The following is a 25,665-nucleotide window of genomic DNA, read 5'->3' as shown; positions in this document are numbered from 1 at the left end:
ACACCTCTATTCAAAAAAAGTTAAATGTATACTTATGTAAGTTACAGGCAAGTGTTTGGAGTAGTAAGTTCTGGTCCAATGTCTGGCCACCATCATGTTGCTGTTGAAAGACGTTACCATACTCAGTTGGCTGCACATTTTCTATATTAAGGGTGAATATGTAGATTTTCACCTACCTTGGAGGAAAGGCTCAAATCACTTGCATTAGACATAAACAAAATGAGTAGATAAAAGGAAAGGTTTGAAGAATCTGCATTGATATGGCACCTTTCAATGACCCAAAGCACTTCAGTTTTTGGAGTACTGTGGCAAGCATTGTGGTGCTTTGTGGGCTAAAGCTGTGTAAAACTGCATTGGCAATGGTTGCATATAACCAGCTTAAATTCTTTTCTTTTTTTAAAATAAAACTACAGTAAAACTTTGATAATCCACTGTCTGATTGTTCAGAAATCCTGACAGTTCAGCACTTGCCTCACTGGGTGCTGATGCCAGCGCTTTCCTCAAAACACTACAGCTCAGCAATCCTGTGTTTCCTCAAAACACGATTGTTTCCCTTCAAACTCATTGGGTTCTCTGCAAAATTTATTGTACTACTGTGTAACACCAAAAAGAAACTCTATCAAAAGTGTTCTCAAATATTAATTGGAATTACATGCAATAGTACGGAAAGTCTGCCAATCTGGCACCACCCAAGTGTGGCAGATTAATGGAATTTTACTGTTATTTAGCATATTAGCCGCATTCCTCCTATAACATGGAAAATCTCCTATCCCCACACTTCCTGCTACCCATTTACATTTCTGCTGGACCCTGATTAACTTCCCTAATCTCATGCATATGTCCTCTCAACTTGCCACCTCACCCTCATCTTTTCATTGTCCCTTGCTCCAGCGATCAACCTGGAACACTATATATTCCAAGCTTTTTTAAGAATAATACACCCAATTAATGTGCTCTTATCTTAGACATATAGGGATTGCCTTGAAAATATTGCCTGCTGCTTGATGCTTTGTATTCATTTACTAAAGTACAGCACTGTTTTTAATTGATCAGCATCTGCTTTTAGTTTTGTGAATTGAATTTTATTTGGTTCTGAATACAAGCCTGGAACTGATGGCAGAAACATTCTGAGCTGTTAGAATGTTTGCCAAGCAGAGGCCCAATGCTCCATTTTAAGGAGAATTCTCCGCAAGTAGCTTTTTTTTATATGTCTTTGTATAGTTCCAAAGGATGGCAGTGGTACTTTGAAAGGAATTAAACTGACTATTGCTGATTTATGTCTAATTGGCATGACATTTAGGAACAAATAAATGTATATTGTTTAAAACATTTCCCCTTTTTCTTCTACCCACCTCTCCAAAATAAAAAAACATCTCAGTAATGACGCAGTAAGCACTCATGCCTCCTGTTAATTCAAAGGTGTTTCAGATCAAATTATTAAAATTGACTTATTGGCATACTGTATCAAAAAGATTCAGTGTACTTAAAAAAAAGTGCCTCATTTTCTAGTGAATTAAAGTACATGACTTTGAAGGTATAAAAGTGCTCTATGAAGTACTGTCCAACTCTATTTAGTGCCATCTTATAGAATCATAAGAGAAGGCAGGATGGGCCAAATGATCTACTCCTCCTATATCTTATATTCTTATGTACTGTGAACCAAAATGCCATTGGGCCTCAATATTTGTTATTTTCCTTGTAGGTACATTATAATTTCCTGCCTGTCATTGGGAAAGGAAAACCCATTTTGCTTAAATTTTTAAGATTGAAATTAGTAATGAATGTAATTTTTCTTGAACAACCTATGATTATACTCGTGCGGCATATGGATTAGTTATATTTCATTGTTCCTCTGCTGTAAATTCCCAGTAATTAGTTTGGATGAAGTTTCCAGGTGAAATTAGTGTTCCTTAACACTGTCTTCTAAGTTGCCAAGGTACAGTATGCCTGTCTCATTTTAGATAGAGGTATGTTCTTACTATAAACATTTTTGACTTGAGTTATAAAACAACATTTCATTTGAAGTGCAGAGAAGGTTGAGTAAGTTGATTGAATAAAAAAGTAATCATTGAGTGTAGCAATTTTGATGAAAACATCGATCTGAGCTAGGTTCTGTCTTCTTACAATATGTTGCCTTTTGATGACTAAAATCCAGTAATGTTTAAAAGGTTTCTCCCTAAGATAAGGTTTTCCATTGAAATTTTGCAGCTTTGATTTGTATTATTTTGTCATTTTTGTCTTTCATTTTTTTCATTTCTTCTCTGTTATGACCAAGATGATTAGATGAAAAAATGGCATGAGCTAATCCATAAACTGCCGTTAATGTTGCTATATATTTCATTGGTTATAGGAATGCACATTTCTTTACAGCTTGAAGGAAAGTTCCAAAGTAGAATGAAATCAGAACTGGTGTTGTGATGCAATCCTTTAGCAGGTGACATAGAAATAATGGTGATTGGGCAATCTACACTCTGTTTATCTTTTACCTGATATTTAATTTTAGATCCTCCCACCATATCCTGCTGGAAATATTGGCTGTCATCCTGATCTTAAATCACTTTCTCTCTTCTGTACTGATGTTTTGATAATTGCTGTGTATATGAAGTTTCAGTTGATTTCTATTTGTTCTTCAGTCTTTCTTTCTTGTGTTGCTGAATATCTCAACCAAGATGGAATTTTGTTTAATGGAGAGTCTGAGACACAACTCTCTCATTGACTCTCATCATAATAAGTGCATTATAAATTTCACTTTTGTAGTCCCTACTTTTCTGTGCAATTTATTATTGCATTGATGTTTTATATCAGCAGATTTTGTTGGCCAATACAATGTCCAGAGATTAATTCTATTTGTTTGTTCAATCTCAAATCTCCTGTTTTTATTTAAAACCGAAATTACTCTAAATTACTTGAAGAAATCTTATGAAGCCTGCCAACCCTTCCAAACTAAGATAATTTTATTATTTCAGTGATAGAACTGTCAAAAAAGTCTGGGTGTTACCGAGTCTGGCGAAATAACATTTTGTGATTGATCCACTTGCTAAGCTTAACTTTGAATCCTGCTTATAATCAATTGCTTGCTGTTGGTTGATCTTTTTGCTGAGCTCTTTTAGCTTTCATGCTGTTGGCTTGCAGTATTCCTGCTTGCATTCTCTGTATCCATTTGTTGATTTGCTACATTCTTTTTTATTTGTCATGCTGTTCAGCCTTTGGATGCAAGAAGATCAAAGGTTTGTGTTATGTTTGCAACAGGTTTGTTTGCACAACATAAAATAATGCAGTTTGCTTTTTTCTTGTTTTGGTGATGTGTTGGTGCTTTGTGATTAATTTGTATTTTGTTTTATACAAGAATAAATGTTGATGCTTTAATTATTTTAATTGATAAGTGTATTAGATTACGCCTTTCAATGATGAGTCCCCATTACAAAAGGCCTTTCACTTGAATGCAGTACTAGTAATTTTTATATTTAACATCTTCATAATTGGTTATTGAAGAGATCTATAACATTGTAATTGATCCCATTCTTTTTTAAAATTTCCTTGTTTAAAAAAATCTGAATAAAAATATTTAGGTGTAATCTAACATTGCATCATTTCTGTTATTTTAAGTACCATATTTGATAGGCACTGAATTACATTGGAACATGAATTCATCATTATAACACAATGTTGGTAAAACAGAAGTAATCTCTCCATTTGGGAACCAAATCATTTTTAGAAGCACAGAAATATTCATTATGTCTTCATGAAAGAGGCGTAGAATGTTTTATTATAGGCTTGGAAAAATACTTGCCATCAAATATGGTACATTGAATTAGGATACTTTAATGGAAATAGTTTAATGGAAATGTGAGGAATCTACATCTATTTTTGAATGACTCTATTTGGTTTTATAATTAATTGAATTTAATTAGACCAATTAACCAAGAAATATGAAGGATTTTCTTAGCTTCAGGCTTTTCTTAAAGCTGCTCTGTTTTGAAACAGTAATTAAAACATTCATATTTGATCTTGCAGTAAATAATATTAACAGCTTGCCGTAATTTTGGTGTTTTCCTTAAGATAAGCAACCTGCTGGAGATCATTTAAACAATAGATTTCAGAGGCATTATAGCAAGTTATAGTATAGATTCCATTCCTTATATAGAAAGTTTGAAGGTTTGTTTGGGCATCATGATCTTTTTTCATTGACTTAAAACCACGACTCCCAATTTTTCTCACGTTCAAGATAGGTTATTAAAAGGCACACTGAAATAGAGAAGTGATTGGTTTCAATTGGCAGAGGAAAGAGGTAATCTCAGTCAGCTAGGTCATTGTGAATTATGATTTCCTTGAACTGATTAGTTGCCCCAAAGATGGTAGTTGTGTGAGAAATCTACGTGACAGGCCAATACTTGTATTTTACTAACTGGGCCAGAGGTTTAATAGTGTTAAATCTCTAGTGATGAGAAATTCTTATGGGAATGAAAGTTGTACTCTGAATATAGATAGCTTAACTGCCTTTTGCTACCTGCCATAAAAATAATATTTAATACATTTGACAGCATATGAAACCTGTGGGTAAATACACATTAATTTTAAAGCAAAATTCTTTTCAATTCTAACTGTAAAATTTTGCAAGTATTGAAAATGCAAATGTGAAATAAAATTTGGAGGTATAAATTATTTTGTGTAATTCATATCTCCTAAGGTATTACTGAAATATCTGTTGTCTGTTCTCCCAAATTGTAAGGAGACCTTAAACAAAAATCTTGTAGATTTCTGTATTTTTGACATAGAAATAGCATCTTTGCAAGCAACTTAATAAATTTATATTTGGTTTATTGTTCAACTTCTAGACTGTGTTTGTATAAGAACTATTTGTAAAAAAATTTTTGATTAATTTGTTTTATGTTTTCTATAGCACCTACAGTTGACCATTCAAGCATTGCAAGATGAACTTCGTACACAAAGAGATCTTAATCATCTTCTTCAGCAGGAGAATGTTAACCGAGGTGCTGAGCACTATACCATTGAGCTCACTGAGGAGAACTTTCGTAGGTTGCAGGCAGAGCATGAACGTCAAGCCAAAGAGCTATTTCTTTTGAGAAAGACTTTGGAAGAAATGGAGCTAAGGATTGAAACACAGAAGCAGACATTGAATGCAAGAGATGAGTCAATTAAGAAACTACTAGAAATGCTGCAGAACAAGGGTTTGCCCTCCAAGTCTATGGAAGAGGAACATGAGAAAAGTCGGAGAATATCTGAGGCAGAATCTCAGGTTAATCATCTGGAGGTACTACTGGACCAAAAAGAGAAAGAAAATATTCACCTTAGAGAGGTATGATAGTTTGTTTTTAATAAGAGGGTTTTTTTTATTAACAAAAGCACTGCATTTGTTACCTTACATAATCTTGTAAATTGGTCTCTTATACTAGTAATTGGAGCAAAAAAACTGCAAATTGTACAAATGCTAAAGAAAAACCACATGCAGGAAGCAATCATTAGATCAACCATTATTAGGGAGAGAAAAAGAATCAACTTGTTGGGTTAAGAACCATTTCATCAGAACTGGAAAAGTGAGAAAACAAGTTTGTTAAATTGCAGAAAGTAGGAGAAGTGGAGAGAAGAGACATAATTCGTGTTAGGGCAGAGACCAAAGTTGTCAAGTTAACAATGACTTTTAAAACTTTGCAGTTAGAGATGGAAACTCAGAAAGAAATGCATTGAAACAGAGAAGTACAGGCACAGGTGTAGAGAGAGGGAAAACTGGAGTAGCTATCTGAAATTAAGTCCCATGGGTTTCAATGAAGATGAGGTGGTATTAGCTAAACTTACGTTGGGCAGTGTTGGACCAATGTAGGAGGCCAAAGACACAAATCAGAATGCTATTAGAATATTGACTTAAAGTGATAGGCAACAGAAAACCCTGGGCCGTCCTTGCAGACCAAATGAAAGAGCTCTGCAAAGTGGTCATCCAACCTGTGCTTGGTTCCTCCACTAAACTGGAAAAAAATGCAAGTGAAATACTGCTTCACCTGGAGGGACTATTTGGGTCCCTGACATGTGAGAAGGGAGGAGGTAAAAGGGCAGGTACAGGATCTCTTACAGTTGCATAGGGTAGTGCTGTGGTTGGTGGACGTGGAAGGGAGTCATGGAAGGAGTGCTGAAAGTGGGGACCAGGGCAGATGTTTCTGGTGGTGGAATCCTGTTAGAGTTGGCAGGAATTATGGAGATGATCCACTGAATGTGGAGTCTAGTGGGTGGGTGACCATGCTCCATAACTTCCTTGACATGAAACTTTTTTTTCTCTCTCAACTGATTCTGCTTGACCTGATGGTACTTCCAACGTATTATGTTTCTTCTGCTAGTAACTTGGTCTGAATAGGACTAGTCAGAATTCCAAAGCCAAATATTTTCATCATCACCTAAGTCCTTTCTATAATATTTAACAATATTAAGTAATGATTGAAAAAATTGGATTGAACACTGAGTTCAAAACAAACCTCTCACCTCTGAGGACTAGGATAAAAGTATCCTAATGACAAGACTTCATAAGAGTCATAGAGCACTACAGCTCAGAAACAGGCCCTTCAGCCCAACCACCTGGACCATAGCCCTCCATACCTCTCATCCATACACCTATCCAAACTTCTCTTAAATGTTACCATAAGACATAGGAGCAGAATTAGGCCATTTGGCCCTTAGAGTCTGCTTCGCCGTTTGATCATGGCCAATTTATTTTTCCCTCTCAACCCCATTCTCCTGCCTTCTCTCTGTAATCCTTGATGCCCTTACAAATCGAAAACCAATCAACCTCTGCTTTAAGTATACCCAATGACTTGGCCTCCATAGCCATCTGTGGCAATGAATTCCTCAAATTCACCACCCTCTGGCTAAGGAAATTCCTCCTCATCTCTGTTCTAAAGCGACGTACTTCTATTCTGAGGCTGTGCCCTCTGGTCCTAGAATCTCCCACTACTGGAAGCATCCTCTCCATGTCCACTCTATCCAGGCCTTTCAATATTTGGTAGGTTTCAATGAGATCCCCCCTCATCTTTCTAAACTCCAGCGAGTACAGGCCCTGAACTATCAAACGCTCCTCATACGTTAACCCTTTCATTCCCGGGATCAATCTTGTAAACTGCCTCTGGACCCTCTCCAATGCCAGCACATCCTTCCTTCGATATAGGACCCAAAACTGCTCACAATACTCCAAATGTGGTCTGACCAATGCCTTATAAAGCCTCAGCATTACATCTTTACTTTTATATTCTAATCCCCTCAAAACGAATGCTAACATTGCATTTGTCTTCCTTACTACCGACTCAACCTGCAAGTTAACCTTTAGGGAATCCTGCAGTAGGACTCCCAATCACTTTGCATCTCCAATTTCTGAATTTGTTCCCCCTTTAAAAAATAGTCTGTGCCTTTATTCCTTCTACCAAAGTGCATGACTGTACACTTCCCTACGCTGTATTCCATCTGCCACTTCTTTGCCCATTCTCCCAACCTGTCTAAGTCCTTCTGCAGACTCCCTGCTTCCTCAACACTACCTGCCCCTCCACTTACCTTTGTATCATCTGCAAACTTGACCACAAAGCACTCAATTCCATCATCCAGATCATTAATATATCACATGAAAAGTAGCAGACCCAACACTGACCCCTGCAGAACACCACTAGTCACCAGCAGCCAACCAGAAAAGGCCCCCATTATTCCCACTGTTTACCTTCTGCCAGTCAGCCAATCTTCTATCTATGCTAGTACTTTTCCTGGAATACCATGGGCTCCTATCTTGTTTAGCAGCCTCACGTGTGGCAGCTTGTCAAAGGCCTTCTGAAATTCCAAGTAAAGAACATCCACTGACTTTACTCTGGCTATCTTGCCTGTTACTTCCTCAAAGTAACAGGCAAGATAGACTAGACTATCTACCCTGGGAATGCTAAATATGACATTCCCTCGACTAGAGGGGTTGCCATATTAGATCTAGTTTTAGGTAATGAACCGGGTCAGGTGACAGACCTATCGGTAAGTGAGCATTTGGGGGACAGCAACCACTGCTCCATAACCTTTAGCATTGTCATGGACAGGGATAGGAGCAACGAGGACAGGAAGATATTTAATTGGGGAAAGGTGAATTATGAGGCTATAAGTTGAGAACTTGAGAGTGTAAATTGGAATGACATTTTTGAAGGGAAATGTACTACAGAGATGTGGTCGATGTTCAGGGAGCTCTTGCAGGATGTTAGGGATAAACTTGTCCCAGTGAGGCAGAGAAGGAATGGCAGGGTGAAGGAACCATGGGTGACAAGAGAGGTGGAACAACTAGTTAGGAAGAAGAAGGCAGCATACATAAGGCTTAGGCAGCAGGGCTGGGCTGAGAAGTGGCAGATGGAGTTCAATCCGGAGAAGTGTGAGGTGGTACACTTTGGAAGGACAAACTCCAAGGTGGAGTACAAGGTAAATGGTAGGATTCTGGGCAGTGTAGAGGAGCAGAGGGATCTGGGGGTTCATATCCACAGATCACTGAAAGTTGCCACACGGGTGGGTAGGGTAGTTAAGAAAGCTTATAGGATGTTAGCTTTCATAAGTCGTGGGATCGAGTTTAAGAGCCGCGAAGTAATGATGCAGCTTTACAAAACTCTAGTTAGACCACACTTAGAGTACTGTGTCCAGTTCTGGTCGCCTCATTATAGGAAAGATGTGGAGGTGTTGGAAAGGGTGCAGAGGAGATTTAGTAGGATGCTGCCTGGATTAGAGAGAATGGATTATGAGGAGAGACTAAAGGAGCTAGGGCTTTACTCATTGGAAAGAAGGAGGATGAGGGGAGACATGATAGAGGTATACAAAATATTAAGAGGAATAGATAGAGTAGACAGTCAGCGCCTCTTTCCCAGGGCACCAATGCTCAATACAAGAGGGCATGGCTTTAAGGTAATGGGTGGGAAGTTCAAGGGAGCTGTCAGAGGGAGGTTTTTCACCCAGAGAGTGGTTAGTGCATGGAATGTGCTGCCGGGGTGGTGGTAGAGGCTGATACATTGGGCAAGTTCAAGAGATTGTTAGATAAACATATGGAGGAATTTAAGATAGGGGGATATATGGGAGGAAGGGAGTTAGATAGTCTTAGGTGAGGTTTGAAGGTCGGCACAACTTGGTGGGCTGAAGGGCCTGTATTGTGCTGTATTGTTCTATGGTTCTAAAGAATTCCAACAGATTTGTCAGGCAAGGTCTCCCCTTAAGAAAACTATGCTGACTTCGGCCTATTTTATCATTTTACAATTCCGCTGGCAGCTCATTCCACACTCACACAACCCTCTGAATGAAGTAGTTCCCTCTCAGATTCCCCTTACATATTTCACCTTTTACCCTAAACCTATGACCTTTAGTTCTAGTCTCACCCAACCTGAAGGGAAAAAGCCTGCAGGCATTCACCCTATCTATCCCTCTATAAGATCTCCCCTCTTTCTCTTCCGCTCCAGGGAATAAAGTCCTAACCTATTCAACCTTTCCGTACATCTCAAATCCTGATAACATCCATGTAAATTTTCTCTGCACTCTTTCAAGCTTATTGATATCTTTCCTGTAGGTTGGTGACCAGAACTGCACACAATACTCTAGAGTTTGGCCTCACCAATGTCTCATTACAACTTCAACATAACATCCCAACTCCTGTACTCAGTGCCCTGATTTATGAAGGCCAAAGTGCCAGAAGCTCTCTTTACAACCTTATCTACCTGTGATGCCACTTCCAAGGAATTATGTATCTGTATTCCCAGGTCCCTTTGTTCTACTGCACACCTCAGTGCCCTACCATTCACTGTGTAAGTCTTGACCTGGTTTGTCCTCCCAAAGTGCATCACCTCACAATTGTCTGCATTAAATTCCATTTGCCATTTTTCAGCCCCTTTTCCCAACTGGTCCAGATCGCTTTGATAGCCTTCCTTGTTGTCCACTATGCCCTCAACGGGGGGGGCGCGGTGGTGGCGGCGGAGGGGGGGCATTCCTTTAATGTGGCTTAATTGCAAGTCTAGCAGGTGAGATTAGAGTCTACCAACATGATGTGCAAGCTACAAGTTTCTCTAATTAATCTCCATTTATATAAAGCTGCATGTTTTTAAAATGAATGGAACAAGATGGTATTATGATTTTATTTTATGTAATTATTGTAAAATTATTATATTGACTACATCTCGATTGATTTATTGAAATGTATTTGCTGATGTTGAAGCTTGAGACCTCTTGGAAGTACTAATGCACAAACGCACTGTTCCTATTGTAAAGGTAAAGTTAATTAAGTTGGACAGTTTGCAGAAGTTAAAGATTTCCAGTCTATAAGCCAGTGCAGGAGTGCAACATTTTCCTGATAATTTCTCAGGTTCTAAGTGTTAGTATTATGTAATTTTTTTGTCTTTTTCTATTGCTTAATTTGCAAAAGTAATGCTCTCTGCTAAAATAACGTGCATTTTTAGCTGAAGTATAAATTCAACTTTGAACCGATTGCAGGAAACCTCGGCTTCAGTTTATTTCACTTCCAGTTGTTCAGGGTCAGAATGCTTCAAAAATCTGGGTGGGGAGATCTTGTAACATAAGACACTGTTGAGTATGTTTGAAGCTTGTGAAATAGGGGGCAGCAGTAGCCATCTGATTCACTGATGCCTTCAGGGAAGGAGATCTGGTCTGGCCTGTATGATTTTTAGACTTGCCAATACAGTTGACTCTGAACTGCCTCCTCCACTGAGAGGACCACCTCTAGAACTGTGTAAGCTATGTGGCTAGCACAATTCTGGAGGTGGTCATGCTGCAGCTTCAGGAAAGATGTTCAGAGAAGGAAAGGGTGGGGTGGTGGCATGGGTACAGGCAAATAGAGGAAAACAAGACCAGCACCCCTGGGGGTGGAAAAGCATATGAAAGGAATGCAAGGCTAAACTGCATCTATTTTAATGCAAGGAGTGTAACTGGTAAGGGAGGTAAATTTGGAGTGTTGATCAACACATGGGAATAGATAGTTTCTATCACAGAGACCTGGTTGAAAGAAGGGCAGGACTGGCAACTCAACATTCAAGGGCATAGCATGTTCAGGCATGACTGGGAGAGGAGGTAAAAAGGAAGGTGGATTTCATTTGACAGGCATCACTTGAGAAATTGTTCTAAAAGGTTGGAGCCTCTGGGATCAAAGGCCGGTTGGCAAATAGAATCCAAAATTAGTTTGGTAATTGGAGACAGAAGGTGATCGGAGAGGATTGATTTTGTGATTGTAAGACTGAGTAGTGATGTACCACAGGGACTGGTGTTGACGCCCTTACTGCTTGGTGTATAATGATTTAGATATTAATGCAAGAGATATGATTGGAAAATTTACAGATGATATGCATATTGGTGTTTTTGTCAATAGTGAGGAAGATAGTCTAACGATGATATTGATCAATTGGTAAGATGGGCAGAGCATTGGCAGATGGAATATAATCCTAATAAATGTGAGGTGATGCACTTCGGGTGGATTAATAAAGGTAAATTATGTACAATCATTCCTTTGTGAGTATTGAGGAACAGAGGGATCTTGGTGTGCAAGTCCAAAGATCCCTGAAAGTGGTGAAGAAAGTGTATAGTTTTTCTTTTTAGCTGGGGCATTGCATTTAAGAACAGAGGGTTTGCTACAACTTCGTTAAACTTTGAAAATCAAAAACAAACAGCAGATGCTGGAAATCTGAAATAGAAACAGAAAATGCTGAAAATACTCAGCAGGTCAGGCCGCCTCTGCAGGAAGAGAAACAGAGTTAATGTTTCAGGTCAAAGACCCTTCATTAGAACTTCGTCTTTGACCTGAAACATTAACTCTGTTTCTCTTCCTACAGATGCAGCCTGACCTGCTGAGTATTTCCAGCATTTTCCGCTCTTATTATCATTTAAAAACTAATGTTTTCCTTGGAATGGAGGAGGTTGAGGGGATCCTCATAGAAGTGTTTAAAATAATGTGTGGCATAGACAGGGTAGATAGAGAACTTCCCCTCACAGCAGAGGTATTTGAAAATAGAGGGTATAGGCTTAGGGTAAGGGATGAGATGTTTGAAGGGGATCTGAGGAAGATTTTTTTCATCCAGAGGGCTGTTAGAATCTGGAAAGCACTGCCGAGGTGGTGGTGGAGGCAGGTACTTTCACAATGTGATGGAACGTATTTTAGGGAATGGGCATCAATACAACTGTAAAGCTCATTTTGTACTTTTCAGTGAGAGAGGACACAGTGGATTATCGATGTTCCATAGTCTTGTGCTTCTGGGATATGAGAATCAATTTTTGATGTCAGTCTAAGACTTGTGCTTTCATTCATTTGTCTTTACTTACCTTATTTTGTTGAAACCAAAACAGGTGCACCCATTTATAGCTTGAAATTGTGCATAGTTTGTAATTGAATAAAGAAATGCAATGAAGTAGGTTTGTTCTCTGATGTTGGCTGACAGCCAATGAATAGAAAGTTTTTTTTGTCATGTTTTCCTTTGTAAATACTGTACGTACTTCAAAGTGGTTCAGCAGAAGGACACAGGAAAAGTTTATTGAGACTTATCTAACATGTAAAATTCAGATTGTATTATGGAAGGTCTTGCAATTTGCATGCATTAAAGTAATTTTGTATAAAGCAAGTTTTTTAAAGTTTTTACAGAGACACTAGATGGCACTTATGTTCGTATTTAGCCCTGCATTCCAAAGATTTCAAAATTTCTTTGTTTGCAGATTGAATAGTGTTTATAGCTTTTCAAATGTCATTATATTTTTTTTAAGGTTTTCTGATCTATCATTCTGTTAGCTAATTTGAATTAGGGTTTTAAAGAAATCTCTATTTCACTTCTGTGCATTTATATGCCAGTTTCTTTTTGCTTGTCTTGTACCTGTAATCATGAATAAGTAAATGCAAGAGAAGATTTAAAGCAGCTGCTTTTAGCATTAAGAGAACATTTGACTGATTTTTGGCAACAAGGTCAGTGAGGGTTAAGAGTAAATCCTTGAGAGAATGGAGTCATAACTGACACAAGTTGGATCTGTCTGATTCTCATATGCCAGTCATTCCAGCCACAAGGTGCCGCTGCAGGGCATCCTGGGGGAATCTTGTGGACCTATCTATAGCTGTTTCATTAATAACATTGTTCTCCCTTTTTTCTTCCCTTCATTGTTCCTGTCTTTATAAGGTGAGGAGTAAAGCTACAGTATAGGATGACTATTCCACAGTTTTGAACTCTTTTCATCTAATAATGAAGTAGCTCTTGCCAATGTGCAGCAGAAACTAAACAGCATCTGGGCTAGGCTCACAAAGATAGCAGATGATCTCGGGAAAGAAAATACCCAACTATGTGTTTAATGAATTACTGAATTTCCTTTCATCAACATCTTTAAAAAAAACAGTGACCAGAATCAAGCATGAATCGTCCATTTGGAAAATGTGATTTGCAGAAGCAGAGGATAGGTAATTTGCATTGAGTGCCTTGCTCACTGTTTGCGTTCTTCTGTTTTGCAGAAGAATGCTCTGTAGCAAAGCCAGATGCAGAATGGTGCTTAATGAAGAAATGGGAACAACTAGGATAGTGAAAGTAAATTGGTCAACTTGCACACTGTTTTATTGTGCCCTGAGACGCAAACTTCAATGTACAAATTGATATAGAATTAACTTTATTATGCTTGTATTAATTATGAAAATACATTTGACTAATTTATTTCATATTCTAAGATTAGATTTAGTCTGCCTATCCTTTGGCAGGTGCTTTTGAAGTAACCTTGGCAAGTAAATGAAGTGCATTTTGTAGATGGTACACATGCAACCACAATGTGCCGGTGGTTGAGGGAATAAATGTTTAGGGTGGTGGATGGGATGCTTGTCAAGTGGAGTGCTTTATCCTCGATGATGTTGACCTTGAGAGTTTTTGATGCTGAATTCAGTGTGTATTCCTTAAAATTCTTGATTTTGCCATGTAGATAGTAGAAAGGCCTTGGGGTGTTGGGAAGTGAATCATTCACTGCGTGGTACTCAACTTCTAATCTGCTCTTGTCGCCACAGTATTTATGTGACTGGTCTGGTTAAGTTTCTGGTCAATGGTGAATGCCCAGAATACTTGAAGGGTTACTTGGTGATGGTAATGCCAAGGGTAGGAGGTTAGATTCTCTTTTCGGGGAGGTGATCATTGCCTGGCGCTTTTGTGATGTGAATGTTACTCGCTACTTATCAGCCCATGCTGAATAATGCGTAGGTCTTGTTGCAGAGAGGCATGGGTTGCTCCATTGGCAGCAAACATTCCCATTTCTGACATGGTGGGAAGGTGGTCATTGAAGCAGCTGAAGATGGTTGGGCTGAGGACACTGCCCTGAGGAACTCCTGTAGTCATGTCCTGGCACTGGCATGAATGATCTCTGACAACTGTAATTATCTTTCTTTGTTTGAGGTATGACCCCAGCCATTGGACTGTTTTCCTTCTGATGCTTATTAACTCGATTCTACCAGTGTATCTTGATGTCATATTCAGTCAAATGTTGCCATGGTGTGAAGGTCAGTGAGTCTCGCCTCACTTTTGGAATTCAGCTCTTTGTTTGGATCAAGACTGTGGAACCACTGGTCCTGTCGAATCAAAAATTGAGCATGTATGGTTAGGTTATGGGTGAATAAGTGTCACATAATAACACTGTCGATGATGGCTTCCATCACTTTGCTAATGATTGAAAGTAAAGTGATTGGTTGGTAATTAGCCAAATGGAATTTGTCCTGGTGTTTGTGAACTTGATATCACATGAAGTGAATCTAATTGGCTGGAGACTGGCTTCTGTGATGGTGTGACTCTCGGGAGGAAGCAGAGGTGAGTCATCTATTTGGCACTTCTGGCTGATCATAATTTCAAATACTTTGGCCTTTAGTATTCATTTGCTGGGCCCCACCATCATTGAGGATAGAGATGAATTGGAACCTTCTCCTTCTGTGAGTTGTGTAATTGACCAGCTCCATTCATGATTGGATGTGAAAGGACTGCAGAGCTTTGATTTGATGGTTTTGTGGTGAAATTAGCTTAGTTCAATCTGTGGAATGCTGTTTTGCACGTATTGCAACTTTTCTTGGCTAGGACCTCATCAGTTTTAGGTATTGCACCAGGAATGCCTTCTGCACTCCTCATTGAACCAAGGTTGATCACTTGGACTGAGGTAATCATAGAGTGAAGGATCGCTGAGCCATGAGGTTACATTAGTATATGCATTTCTCCTGTTGCTGATGGTCCACAGCATCTTGTGGATGACGAACTTTGAACTGCTGGATCTGTTCTGGGATTAAATCATTTACCATGTTTTAGTGCCACATAATGATGGAGGCAGCTCCCGGTGTGAAGATGGGACTCCCTCTCTGCAAGATCTGCACAGTGGTCAATTCTAACAAATCTATCATGGGTGATGCATCTGTCACATGTGGATTGGTGAGGATGAGATGAGGTATCGTATTTGTTTTTGTTCACTCAACCTGCTGCAGGCCCAGTCTGGCCAGGACTAGAATGTGAAAGCAAGGTCGCATTCAGATTGTATTTGGAATATTATGAGCAACTTTGGGACCCGTATTGAAGGAAAGATTTGCTGGCCCTGAAGAGGGTCCAGACGAGGTTCACAAGAATGATAACGGCAGCGAAAGGCATAAAGTATGAGGAGCGTTTGATGGCTCTGGGCCTGTACTCAATGGAGTTGAGAAGGATAAGAGGGGATCTCATTAACGAATATTGAAAGGCCTGGATAGAGTGGATGTGGGGAGAATGTTTCCATTAGTAGGAGAGTCTAGGATCTGAGGGCACAGACTCAGAATAAAGGGACATCCCTTTAAAACTGAGATGAGGAGGAATTTCTTCAGCCAGAGGATGGTGAACCTGTGGAAGCTGTTACCATGGAGGGTTGAGGAGGACAAGTCATTAGGTGTATTTAAGGCAGAAATTGAAAGGTTCTTGATTGGTAAGAGGGTGAAGAGTTACAGGGAAAAGACTGAAGAGTTGGGTTGAAGAAAAAAAATCATCCACGATTGAATGGCAGAGCAGACTTGATGGACCAAATGGCCTAATTCTGCCACTATACCCTTATAGTGTATGGTCTTATGGCAGCTATATCTCTCAGGATTCAGTCATTTTGGTCTAATAAGCCACTTTTGGTGATGGGCATTGAGGTTCCCATTGCAGAGTACGTTCTTTGTACTTGCTTCTTTCTCTGCTTCTTCTGAGTATTATTCAACATGGAAGAGCACTGATTCATCAGCTGAGGGAGGAAGCAATTGGTTTGATTTTTACCTTTTTTTTTCATCAAGGTAAAAGCACATAAAATTATTTTTAAATCCTTTTGAACTGTCTTTGTCTTCGATTTATGGAGATTTAAAAGCAGGTCTAAGGCCTTTGATAAGAGCAGAATGTCAAAAGGTCATCAGGATCTGTTGCCTAAATTTCAGACGCAACTTGGGGACCAGCCTGCTTTGCTGATGGCCTTGGGAAGATCAGATTAATGGAGCCATACAAATTAAGTGTAGCCGTAGTGTGGGCTAAATCAAGCATAGTCTGGTCCATTGTTTTTCTTCATAACTGTGCTTTAAAATAAAGTACAATTACTGTGTGCTAGAAAGATTAAAGAATAATCTAACTGAGTTCTGAAAAATAATTAAAGATTACGATAAAGAAAATTAGTATTTTTTTCATTGGTCAGTGAGAATGGATGAGAAGGTACAAGTTTAAGATAGTCATGAAGATATTAGCAGAAACTTTTGTTTGCTGAGAGAACTTGGAGTTCTTGTCCATAATGATTTGTACTAGGATCCATAATTGAATTACATAGTTTGGAAAAAAGGAATGTTCAAAGAAATATGGAGCAGGATTCAACTCAATGGTTTTTGTACCTGAACAAAAACCTCATGTTAAATAGTTATTTCTCTGCTGCATCAATCTTGGATTTTAGGTGATCAGTCCATTTTATGAAGGTAGTTGCCATCCTACATATTCCTTAAAAACCAGAATATCCCCCTGTGATGTTGGGCCTTGCACTGTACAAAGTACTTACATTTGCCCTTAAGCACAGAAACAGGCTCCTCAACCCACCTGTTCCGTGTCAGCATACATGCTCCATATGAGTCTCCCAGTTAAATTCCCCTAGTATCCTTCCAGTTTATTTTCTTAACTGGATTCTCACTTGTTTTGCTGCAGTCCCATATTGTGTGTGTGATGAGACCAACTCATTCCCGCTTTCTTCTAATGCTCTTGTTTTTCATCCATTTGGGAGATTTGCTCATTTTTAGTTTGGCAAAAAGTAATTGCGTTATGGCAATTCAGGTTAAGGAAATTCACCCTTATGGAATTCTCAAATCACTACCCAAAAGTATGAAATACAAAATAAAATTTGCTCTGATGGTATTTATGGGGGTGGGTTGGGGAAATAAATAAATAATCACAAAATGTGAAAGAAAGAACAAATTTTGTCGATTTTGTTTTTATTTTTAGTACTCAATGCTGTAGGGCAGTAAGATGTACTGTGGGGAGCTGCAGTATCCATGGGCTGCTCCTTAAAGTAATCCCTCAGCCTTCACTTTCACGAAGTCACTGCGCTTTAACCCATTACTCCTCCCCACCCCCCCCCATGTTATTATGTAGTTATAATAAAGAATTACAATTCCCAGTAGGCAGTGCAAGGGGTCACATGGGGGAACAGGAATTGGCTGTAAAAAAAGAGGGAAAGCAAGCCAGTCAGTTGTTTGTTGATAAAAATGTTCAGATGTTAAACCCACGCGAAGAACAAACACAACACCCCCCCCCAACTCCTTCCACACTACCTTTCTCCTATGAACTCTGATCCTTGAATCCCATCCCTTTCCCTGATATTCCCAATTCCAAAACCCTTTCCTAATTCACAAGCCTTGCACGTAAGAGAAGATTCCTTGCAGATGAAGAATGTGGCAGTCCTTCGCTCTGAGAAGTCTGTTCACATATCCTTGGACTGGAGAGGGCATGGCAAAGGACGGACTCGGCTATGACTGCCAACATAATTCATGCGCTGACGTCATAAACAAATTGTATTGCCCCACAGTATTGTGTGACTAAAAATAAAAATTGACTAAACTTGTTTCTTTTGTACAAGCCTCGCTCATTCCCTGAGTCTAATGTTGGCCTCAGCTGTTAAATAATGGTGATGGGTTACTTCATCATCTGTGATACAATGGCTTGCTATGAGAGAAAACATCCTGTAGGAATGCATCTCCACTTAGAACATGGGATTCGATGGGAAATGGGGAGCACAGAAAATCTCAATACAGATTGTTTTCTAGGAAAGCAGGAGTTGTCTGTACCTGATTGTATTCTTCATGGAAATTGCTAGATCAGCTTTTTTTTTTGCTTTTACCCTTTGGATTCTTGTCCTGTTTTGAATTCAGTCTTCAAATTCACTTGTATTGGCAGCACAAGGGATTATCACCTCTGCGGATTTTTTTTAACTGTATGAATAGTACACTTTCCCTTTGGTTAATTTTGTCAGTGATGCTTTGAGATTGAAGTAGTATTTCAGCTTCTGCCACATACTTACTTAACTTATTAATGGATCTTCTCGATTTGTCTTCAAAATTCCAAACATTAAGGCAATAAAAGGATTACAGGAACATTTTACTTCAAACAATCAAAGCCAAAAATACTGCTTTTGCAAAACCTTTCCTTTACAAAAATGATTATTTTGAAATTTGACTTGTTTGGAATTCATCTTATACAAAAATGCATAATTCAGTGCTCCACTAAGGAGGACTGTGTATAATTAATATATGTCAACTTTATATTTGTGTTGGACATCAATTACATTTTAAGTAAATTGTTTAACCTTCCTGTGATGAAATCCAGTTGTAATTTTGTAATGCTGAAGTGCACTATGCAATCTATAGATTAAATTTACTAAACTTTGTGTCATGGTAGAAATTCTGGGTTTTTTTTTGGAAGGCCAAGCTTTTAAAAATTTCTAATTTTTCATGGTCTATTTTCATTGTTACTAATTTAAGAGTAACTGTTACTGCCTTCATTCATCATTACACATTATCCTTGATAATTCTCTCCATTGTGCCCCGCACAACTACAGAACATCGGTTGTGTTATTTCTGTTGAGCTCATTTCTTTATAGTTCAAAGCTCTTGTCACTGCTTAACAAGCCCAAGGTCTCCTTGCGAATTAACTTGATCACCCTTTGTATGAATACTTCATATATTACTTTTGCATTCCATATCCTTTACATGCTCTGCCTGAACTTCATGCTGTTGCATGTCCCTTCCAATACTTGGCCCCTGCTTTCCAAAGTGAGCAAATGTTCTAAAGGGTATCATAAATTTAGGTTTCCTAAGTGCATTAAACTAAAATAAAAAGGATAAAGTAAAACTCTGTTAATCCAGCACACTTCAGACTTTGGTGCCAGACTAGCAAATTTTTTGAACTACCAGATATTATTCCATTAATACTCCAACACTTTGTTTTTAGATACCACATAGTAGAATAATCATTTTTCCAGTGAACCTAGTATGTTTAAAGGGAATGCAGGAAACAAGGCCCTGGAAAAATGTCAAGCGTGGGCAACTGAACGAGTTAAGTTTAAAGTAAGCAGAGGAATTGGTGCCCTGATGAATGGAATGTAGCGCTGGAATCAGCAGCTGATGAGCCAGATGCCAAACCATTGGGATTTTCGAATAGTCTGATAAGGGGTAATCAGTTTTATTGTATATTTTGTGTGCAAAACCAACATTTGCATATGGAAAGTTGGTTTATTATTGCTGCATGTACTGAGGTACAGTGAAGAACTTTTGTTTTGCATGCCATCAATACAGATTATTTCATCACATCAGTGCATTGAGGTAGTACAAGGGAAAACAATAACAGAATGCAGAATAAAGTGTTATAGTTACTGAGTGCAGTGCAAGCAGACAATAAGGTGCAAGGCCATAACAAGGTCAATTATGAGGTCAAGAGTCCAGCTTATCATACAATAGTTATACAATTATTCAATAGTCTTATAACAGTGGGATGGAAGTTGTCCCCTTGAGCCTGGTGGTATGTGCTTTCAGGGTTTTGAATCTTCTGCCCAATGGGAAGTGGGTAGAGAGACTGTCCAGGATGGGTGGGGTCTTTGATTATGTTGGCTGCTTTACCGAGGCAGCGAAAAGTGTGGAAAACTATAATACAAATTGCGATGGAAATGCTCAGGAGGCCAGGAGCATCTGTGGAGATGGAAGCAGTTAACATCTATGGTCATTGATTAATCATCAATACTGCTTAAATCTCAACAGTTTAAAAATTCAAAAGTAAAATATTGTAAACGCTGGGACCCTAAAATACAACAAGATTTTTGAAGTACTTGGCCAGTCAGCGTCTATGGAGAGAAAATTAGAGACAACATTTGAAGACGATGACTTTTCATTCGACATTCTAATGATACTAACAGTTTTTGTTTTTATATGATAGTGTTTTCTTCCCACTTCCAGTCTAGATTAGCAATTGTAAATTCTAGAATGATGAATTACTGAAGATTAAAAATGTGATTTATTCACCTGAGGGTGCTCCTGTGATTAAGCATCACGTGGCATTTAGTGACACCTGCCAAATGCCTATTTGCAAAAATTAATACATCGTTGTTTAGTGTTTTATTAACTCTTGGGTAAAACTATTGTTATTTTACAGTGATGTGGAAAAAAATTATAGATCAAACACAATGAAGTAAAGATTTAACAATATATTAAATTATTTAAATTACAAGTATTTTTAATGTTTCTCATTTTGATCAGCAAATTGATTCAACTGAGCATTAGTAACTTTATTAATTCTAATTTTAATACTAATTCAACATTAGTACCTTTATAACAAAATTTTAAACATATTATGACCTTTTAACACGCATAACAATTTTATGTGTGTATTTATAAAGGAAACAAGCACAATCGGTAACAAATGTTAAAGCCATACCTAAAGCCTTGGTTTTAAGTGGCCGGATTGGTAATCTGTTAGCAGTGACAGAGCTGGCTGAGTGCAAAGACAGTTATGCCTTGGGTTTTTTTTTTCCTCCCTCCCAATAATGCATTCTCGCACTTGTTTCTCGTACTCCCTTTTCCCTCAGTGCACACTCTCTCCTTCCCTTCCTTCATCTCCAGTTTGCCCTTTTTATTTGATCCCTTAACCCCTTAACTTGTGTTGCTTGCTCTCTCCTTTCCATCCTTGATTAGTGTTGTCTTCATCATATCATCCAACCCAATTTGTGGTGTTTCTCATTCATTATTATTCCAGGTAGTGTTGCTTTCTAAGAGGTCATTAAAATTCCAGAGGATCTTGATTTGTCTGGAATTGGTTATGCTCACAAACAGCAGTGAAGCATTATGATTTCCAGCAAAGGTGCTGTGGAGATGATTTGCTTGTTCCAATAAATTCCTTCCCAGAGCAGAAGGTTAGGTACCCTAATGCAAATTGATTGAGGATAATAGAGCAAATAATGCACTGATGAGTGGTCAACATTCAAGACACTGTCATGCAGTCTCGTGCACACTCACATACACACAACTAGGGATGGGAGATGTGATCCATGTGATACTAGGTTTCTTGAAGCTTTGCTTTGTCGTAAAAGCTCTTATTCATATGATTTATATTAGGTTATGTGTGCTATCTCCTGACTAAGCTCATATTCTCAAACAGCAATCTACAACATTACTTGATCTGTCCCTTAAGGGTATTAAATAAAACATAAAAAGGAAAATATAGAAAAAGGTCATTTAAAGTTTAGGCTGATTGTGTCATTACTCCTTGAAGCCATTGCGAAATGATAATATTTTAATAACTGCTGCAAGTGTGTGCATGTGTATTCATTAAAGTATAAGATTTAGGATTTGGTAGTTTTTCAACTTTTGCCCTTAAATAGCTCCAAATTTCTGTTAACCAGGACCACACCTTTGTGTGAGTTTTTCATGGTGTTTCATGTTCTCCAGGTTATATGCGATTTGTGTTCTGTCTACAATCTGGTTGAGATCATGTGAAGCTCTATTATTGAGTGTGGAGCAATTTAATCTCAACAGTTGTGACTGATTTTAAACAAATAGCACTGTAGAGCTTTCCTCTAAATCTGTACATTCTCCTCCAACACCTTCAGTGTGCTGAGTAAATGTTTATTTGATGAGATACTAGGTACAATATGAAAGGAAAATTAATTTTGATCCGAAGCCCTTTTCATCCTCCCTCTCCCTTTTTGAGTTTGGTTTCACAGTATTAAACAGCCCCTCTCACCTCTACCCAATGGGCAGTATTGATATCAAAGATAATTTGATAACATGCCTGTGGAATATCTTGCGATATTGTTTTAATTTAAGGAAACTATGTAATAACATGTTGTTCACTATGTATAGTGACAGATACATTATCTCTGGGGTTTTAAAGACGTGTGCCACCCTATCCTCATCTGGTATCTTCATGCTTGCATTTGCATCAGAAGTTTATGGGCAGAGTTTAGAAATGGGAATACAGAGTCAAAGAGTTATATAGCACAGAAACAGGTCCCTATGCGCAACTCCTGTATGCCAACCAGGTTGCCTGCCTGAGCTAGTCTAATTTGCCTGCATTTGTTCCATATCCCTCTAAACCTTTTCTATCTCTTTACCTGTCTAAATATCTTGTAAATGTTGTAAATGTACCCGTCTCTACCGTTTCCTCTGGTAGCTTGTTCCGTATACCCACCATCTTCTGTGTGGAAAAAGTTGCTCTTCAGGTCTTCTTTAAATCTTAGCCCTTTCGCCTTAAACCTACGCCTACTAGTTTTAGACTCTCCCTATCCTGGGAAAAAGACTGGCTATCCACCTTAACTATGCCCCTCCTGATTTTATATACCTCTGTAAAGTCACCCCCCCCAACCTACAATGATCCAGAGGAAAAATGTCCTGACCTATCCAAGCTCTCCTTATAACTTGAACCCTTCTATCCAGGCACCATCCTTGTGAATCGCTTTTGCTTCCTTTCCGGCTTAACGACATCCTTCCTATAGCTAGGTGACCAGAGTGGTCTCACCAACAACTTCTGCAGCTGTAATGTAACGTCCCAACTCTTGTACTCTATGCCCTGACTAACAAAGGCAAGCATATCAAATGCCACCTTAACCACTCTGTCCACCTGTGTTGCCCCTTTCAGGGAACTATGAACTTGTACCTCTAGGTCTCACTGTTCTACAACACTCTAGGCCCTGCCATTCACTGTCTAAGTCCTGCCCTGGTTTAATTTTTCAAAATGCAAGATTTTGCAGTTGTCCGAGATAAATTCTATCTGCTGTTTCTTGGACCACTTTCCCAATTGATCTAGATTCGGTTGTAATCTTAGATAACCACTGTCCACTATACTACCAATTTTAGTGTCATTTGCAGACTTACTAACCATGCCAGCTACATTCTCATCTAAGTTGTTAGTATAGATGACAAACAACAGAAGACCCAGCAATGATCCCTGTGGCACACCACTGGTCACAGGCCTCAACTGTAAAATAACTCTCCACTACCACCCTCTGTCTCCTACCACCAATCTAATTTTGTGTTCAATTGGCTCACCCTAGATCCCATGTGATCTAACCTTCCAGGCCAGTCCACAATGTAGGACCATATCAAAGGCCTGGCTAATGTTGATGAGGCTCTACGGGGCACTAGTGAGGCCTCATTTGGAATACTGTGTGCAGTTTTGGGCCCCACATCTTAGGAAGGATGTGCTGATGTTGGAGAGGGTTCAGAGGAGATTTACGAGAATGATTCCGGGAATGAAAGGGCTTAAGTATGATGAGCGTTTGTCGGCTCTTGGACTGTACTCGCTGGAGTACAGAAGGATGAGAGGGGACCTCGTAGCGACATTTAAAATGTTGACAGGTAAGGATAGAGTAGATGTGGCTAGGCTGTTTCCCTTGGTGGGCGAGTCCAGGACCAGAGGGCACAATCTTAGAATTAGAGGGTACAGTTTCAAGACAGAGATGAGGAGAAATTTCTTTACCCAGAGGGTGGTGAAATTGTGGAACTCCTTGCCACGCACAGCAGTGGAGGCCAGATCAGTGGGGGTGTTCAAGGAGGAGATAGACAGATATCTAAATAGTCAGGGTATCAAGGGATATGGGGATAAGGCTGGAAAATGGGATTAGAATAGTTTTTTTTTTCCCACCCCATTTCTTTTTCCCTTTTCCTTGGAGCAGACTCGATGGGCCGAATGGCCTGCTTCTGCTCCCTTGTCTTGTGATCTTGTAAAGTCTATGCAGACGTCATCTACTGCTCTGTTCTTGTCAATCCTCTTGGTCACCTCTTCAAAACAAAACTCGATCAAATTTCTATTTCCCAAGCACAAAGCCATGGTGTCTATCCCTGAACAGTCCTTGCCTTTCCAGATGCAGGTAGATCCTGTCTCTCAGAATCCCATCTCTTAGAATCCCCTCCAATAACTTTTCTGTCACTGATGTTAGGCTCACCAGCCTGTAGTTCCCTGGCTTGTCCTTGCAACCTTTCTTAAATAAAGGCACAACATTAGCCACCCTCCAGTCTTCTGGCACCTTACCCGTGGCTAGAAGTGACATAAATATCTCTGCCTGGGCCCCTGGCTTGCCACAATGTTCTAGGATGCACTTGGTCAGGCCCTTGGGATTTATGCACCTTTATGTGCTTTAAGACTGTCAGCATCTCCTCTTTTGTAATGTGGTTATGTTTCAACACATCCCTGTTCTCTTCCCCGAATTCCTTAGCTCCCATGATCTTCTCCACCGTAAATACAGATGAGAAATATTCATTTAGGACCTTGCCCATTTCCTATGGTTCCACATGTAGACAGCCCCATTGATCCTAAAGGGGACCTATTCGCTCCTGAGATACTCTTTTATTCTTAATATGTTAATAAAGTCTTTTAGGATTCTCCTTTATCTTATCTGCCAGAGATAGCTCACGGCCCCTTTTTGTCCTCCTAATTTCCTTCTTGGGTATACTCCTACATTCCTTATACTCATGAAGGGACTCGCTTGATACCAGCTTCTAATATTTGACATAAGCCTCCTCTTTTTTTCCTGACCTCAATATCCCTCATCAACCAAGGTTCCCTAATCCTGCCAGCCTCGTCCTTAACAGGAACATGCTGGCCCTGAACTCTCGCTATCTCACTTTTAAAAGCCTCCGACTCGTCAGATGTCCTTTTACCTGCAAACAGCCTGTCCCAATCAACCTTTGCAAAATTAGCTTTGCCCCAGTTTAGGACTTGTGGACCAGCTCTATCTTCTTCCATATCTGCTTTGAAACTAATAGAATTATGGTCACTGGTCCAAAAGTGTTTCCCCACTGACAGTTCAGTCACTTGCTTTGCCTCATTTCCCAATAGGAGGTCGAGTGTTGCACCCTCTCTAGTTTGGCATTCCACATATTTCATGAGAAAACGTTCCTCGATGCACTTACCAAATTCCACCCCATCCAAGCCCTTAGCACTGTGGCAGTCCAAGTCAATATTAGGCATTTAAAAGTTGTCTACTATTACAACCCTATTATTCTTACAACTATCTTCGAACTCCCAACATACTTGCTTCTCCAATTCCGGCTTGTGCTGCGATCCTATCAAAGTGATTACCCACTTCTTAGAAATAAGTTCCACCCATATAGCCTCCCTCAGCAAAATCCTCTCTAAGTACTGCTGTAATGTTCTCCCTAATCAG

At 39.2% G+C, this 25,665-nt stretch overlaps 1 protein-coding gene across 12 annotated transcripts in view; it reads left to right on the top strand.

The window, feature by feature from the left end:
- Positions 1-25,665, top strand: part of LOC127571453 (ERC protein 2) — a 629,628-nt gene that overhangs the window by 54,797 nt on the left and 549,166 nt on the right. For all 12 annotated transcript variants that reach the window (XM_052017829.1, XM_052017828.1, XM_052017827.1 and 9 more), the window contains one exon: positions 4,901-5,317. In XM_052017829.1, the coding sequence (XP_051873789.1) occupies positions 4,901-5,317 (417 nt within the window). The remainder of the gene's footprint in view (positions 1-4,900; positions 5,318-25,665) is intronic.

The sequence above is a fragment of the Pristis pectinata genome, chromosome 6 (genome assembly GCF_009764475.1).
Source record: "Pristis pectinata isolate sPriPec2 chromosome 6, sPriPec2.1.pri, whole genome shotgun sequence".
In the NCBI taxonomy this organism is placed as follows: domain Eukaryota; kingdom Metazoa; phylum Chordata; class Chondrichthyes; order Rhinopristiformes; family Pristidae; genus Pristis; species Pristis pectinata.
This window is presented reverse-complemented; position numbering and strand designations above follow the sequence as displayed.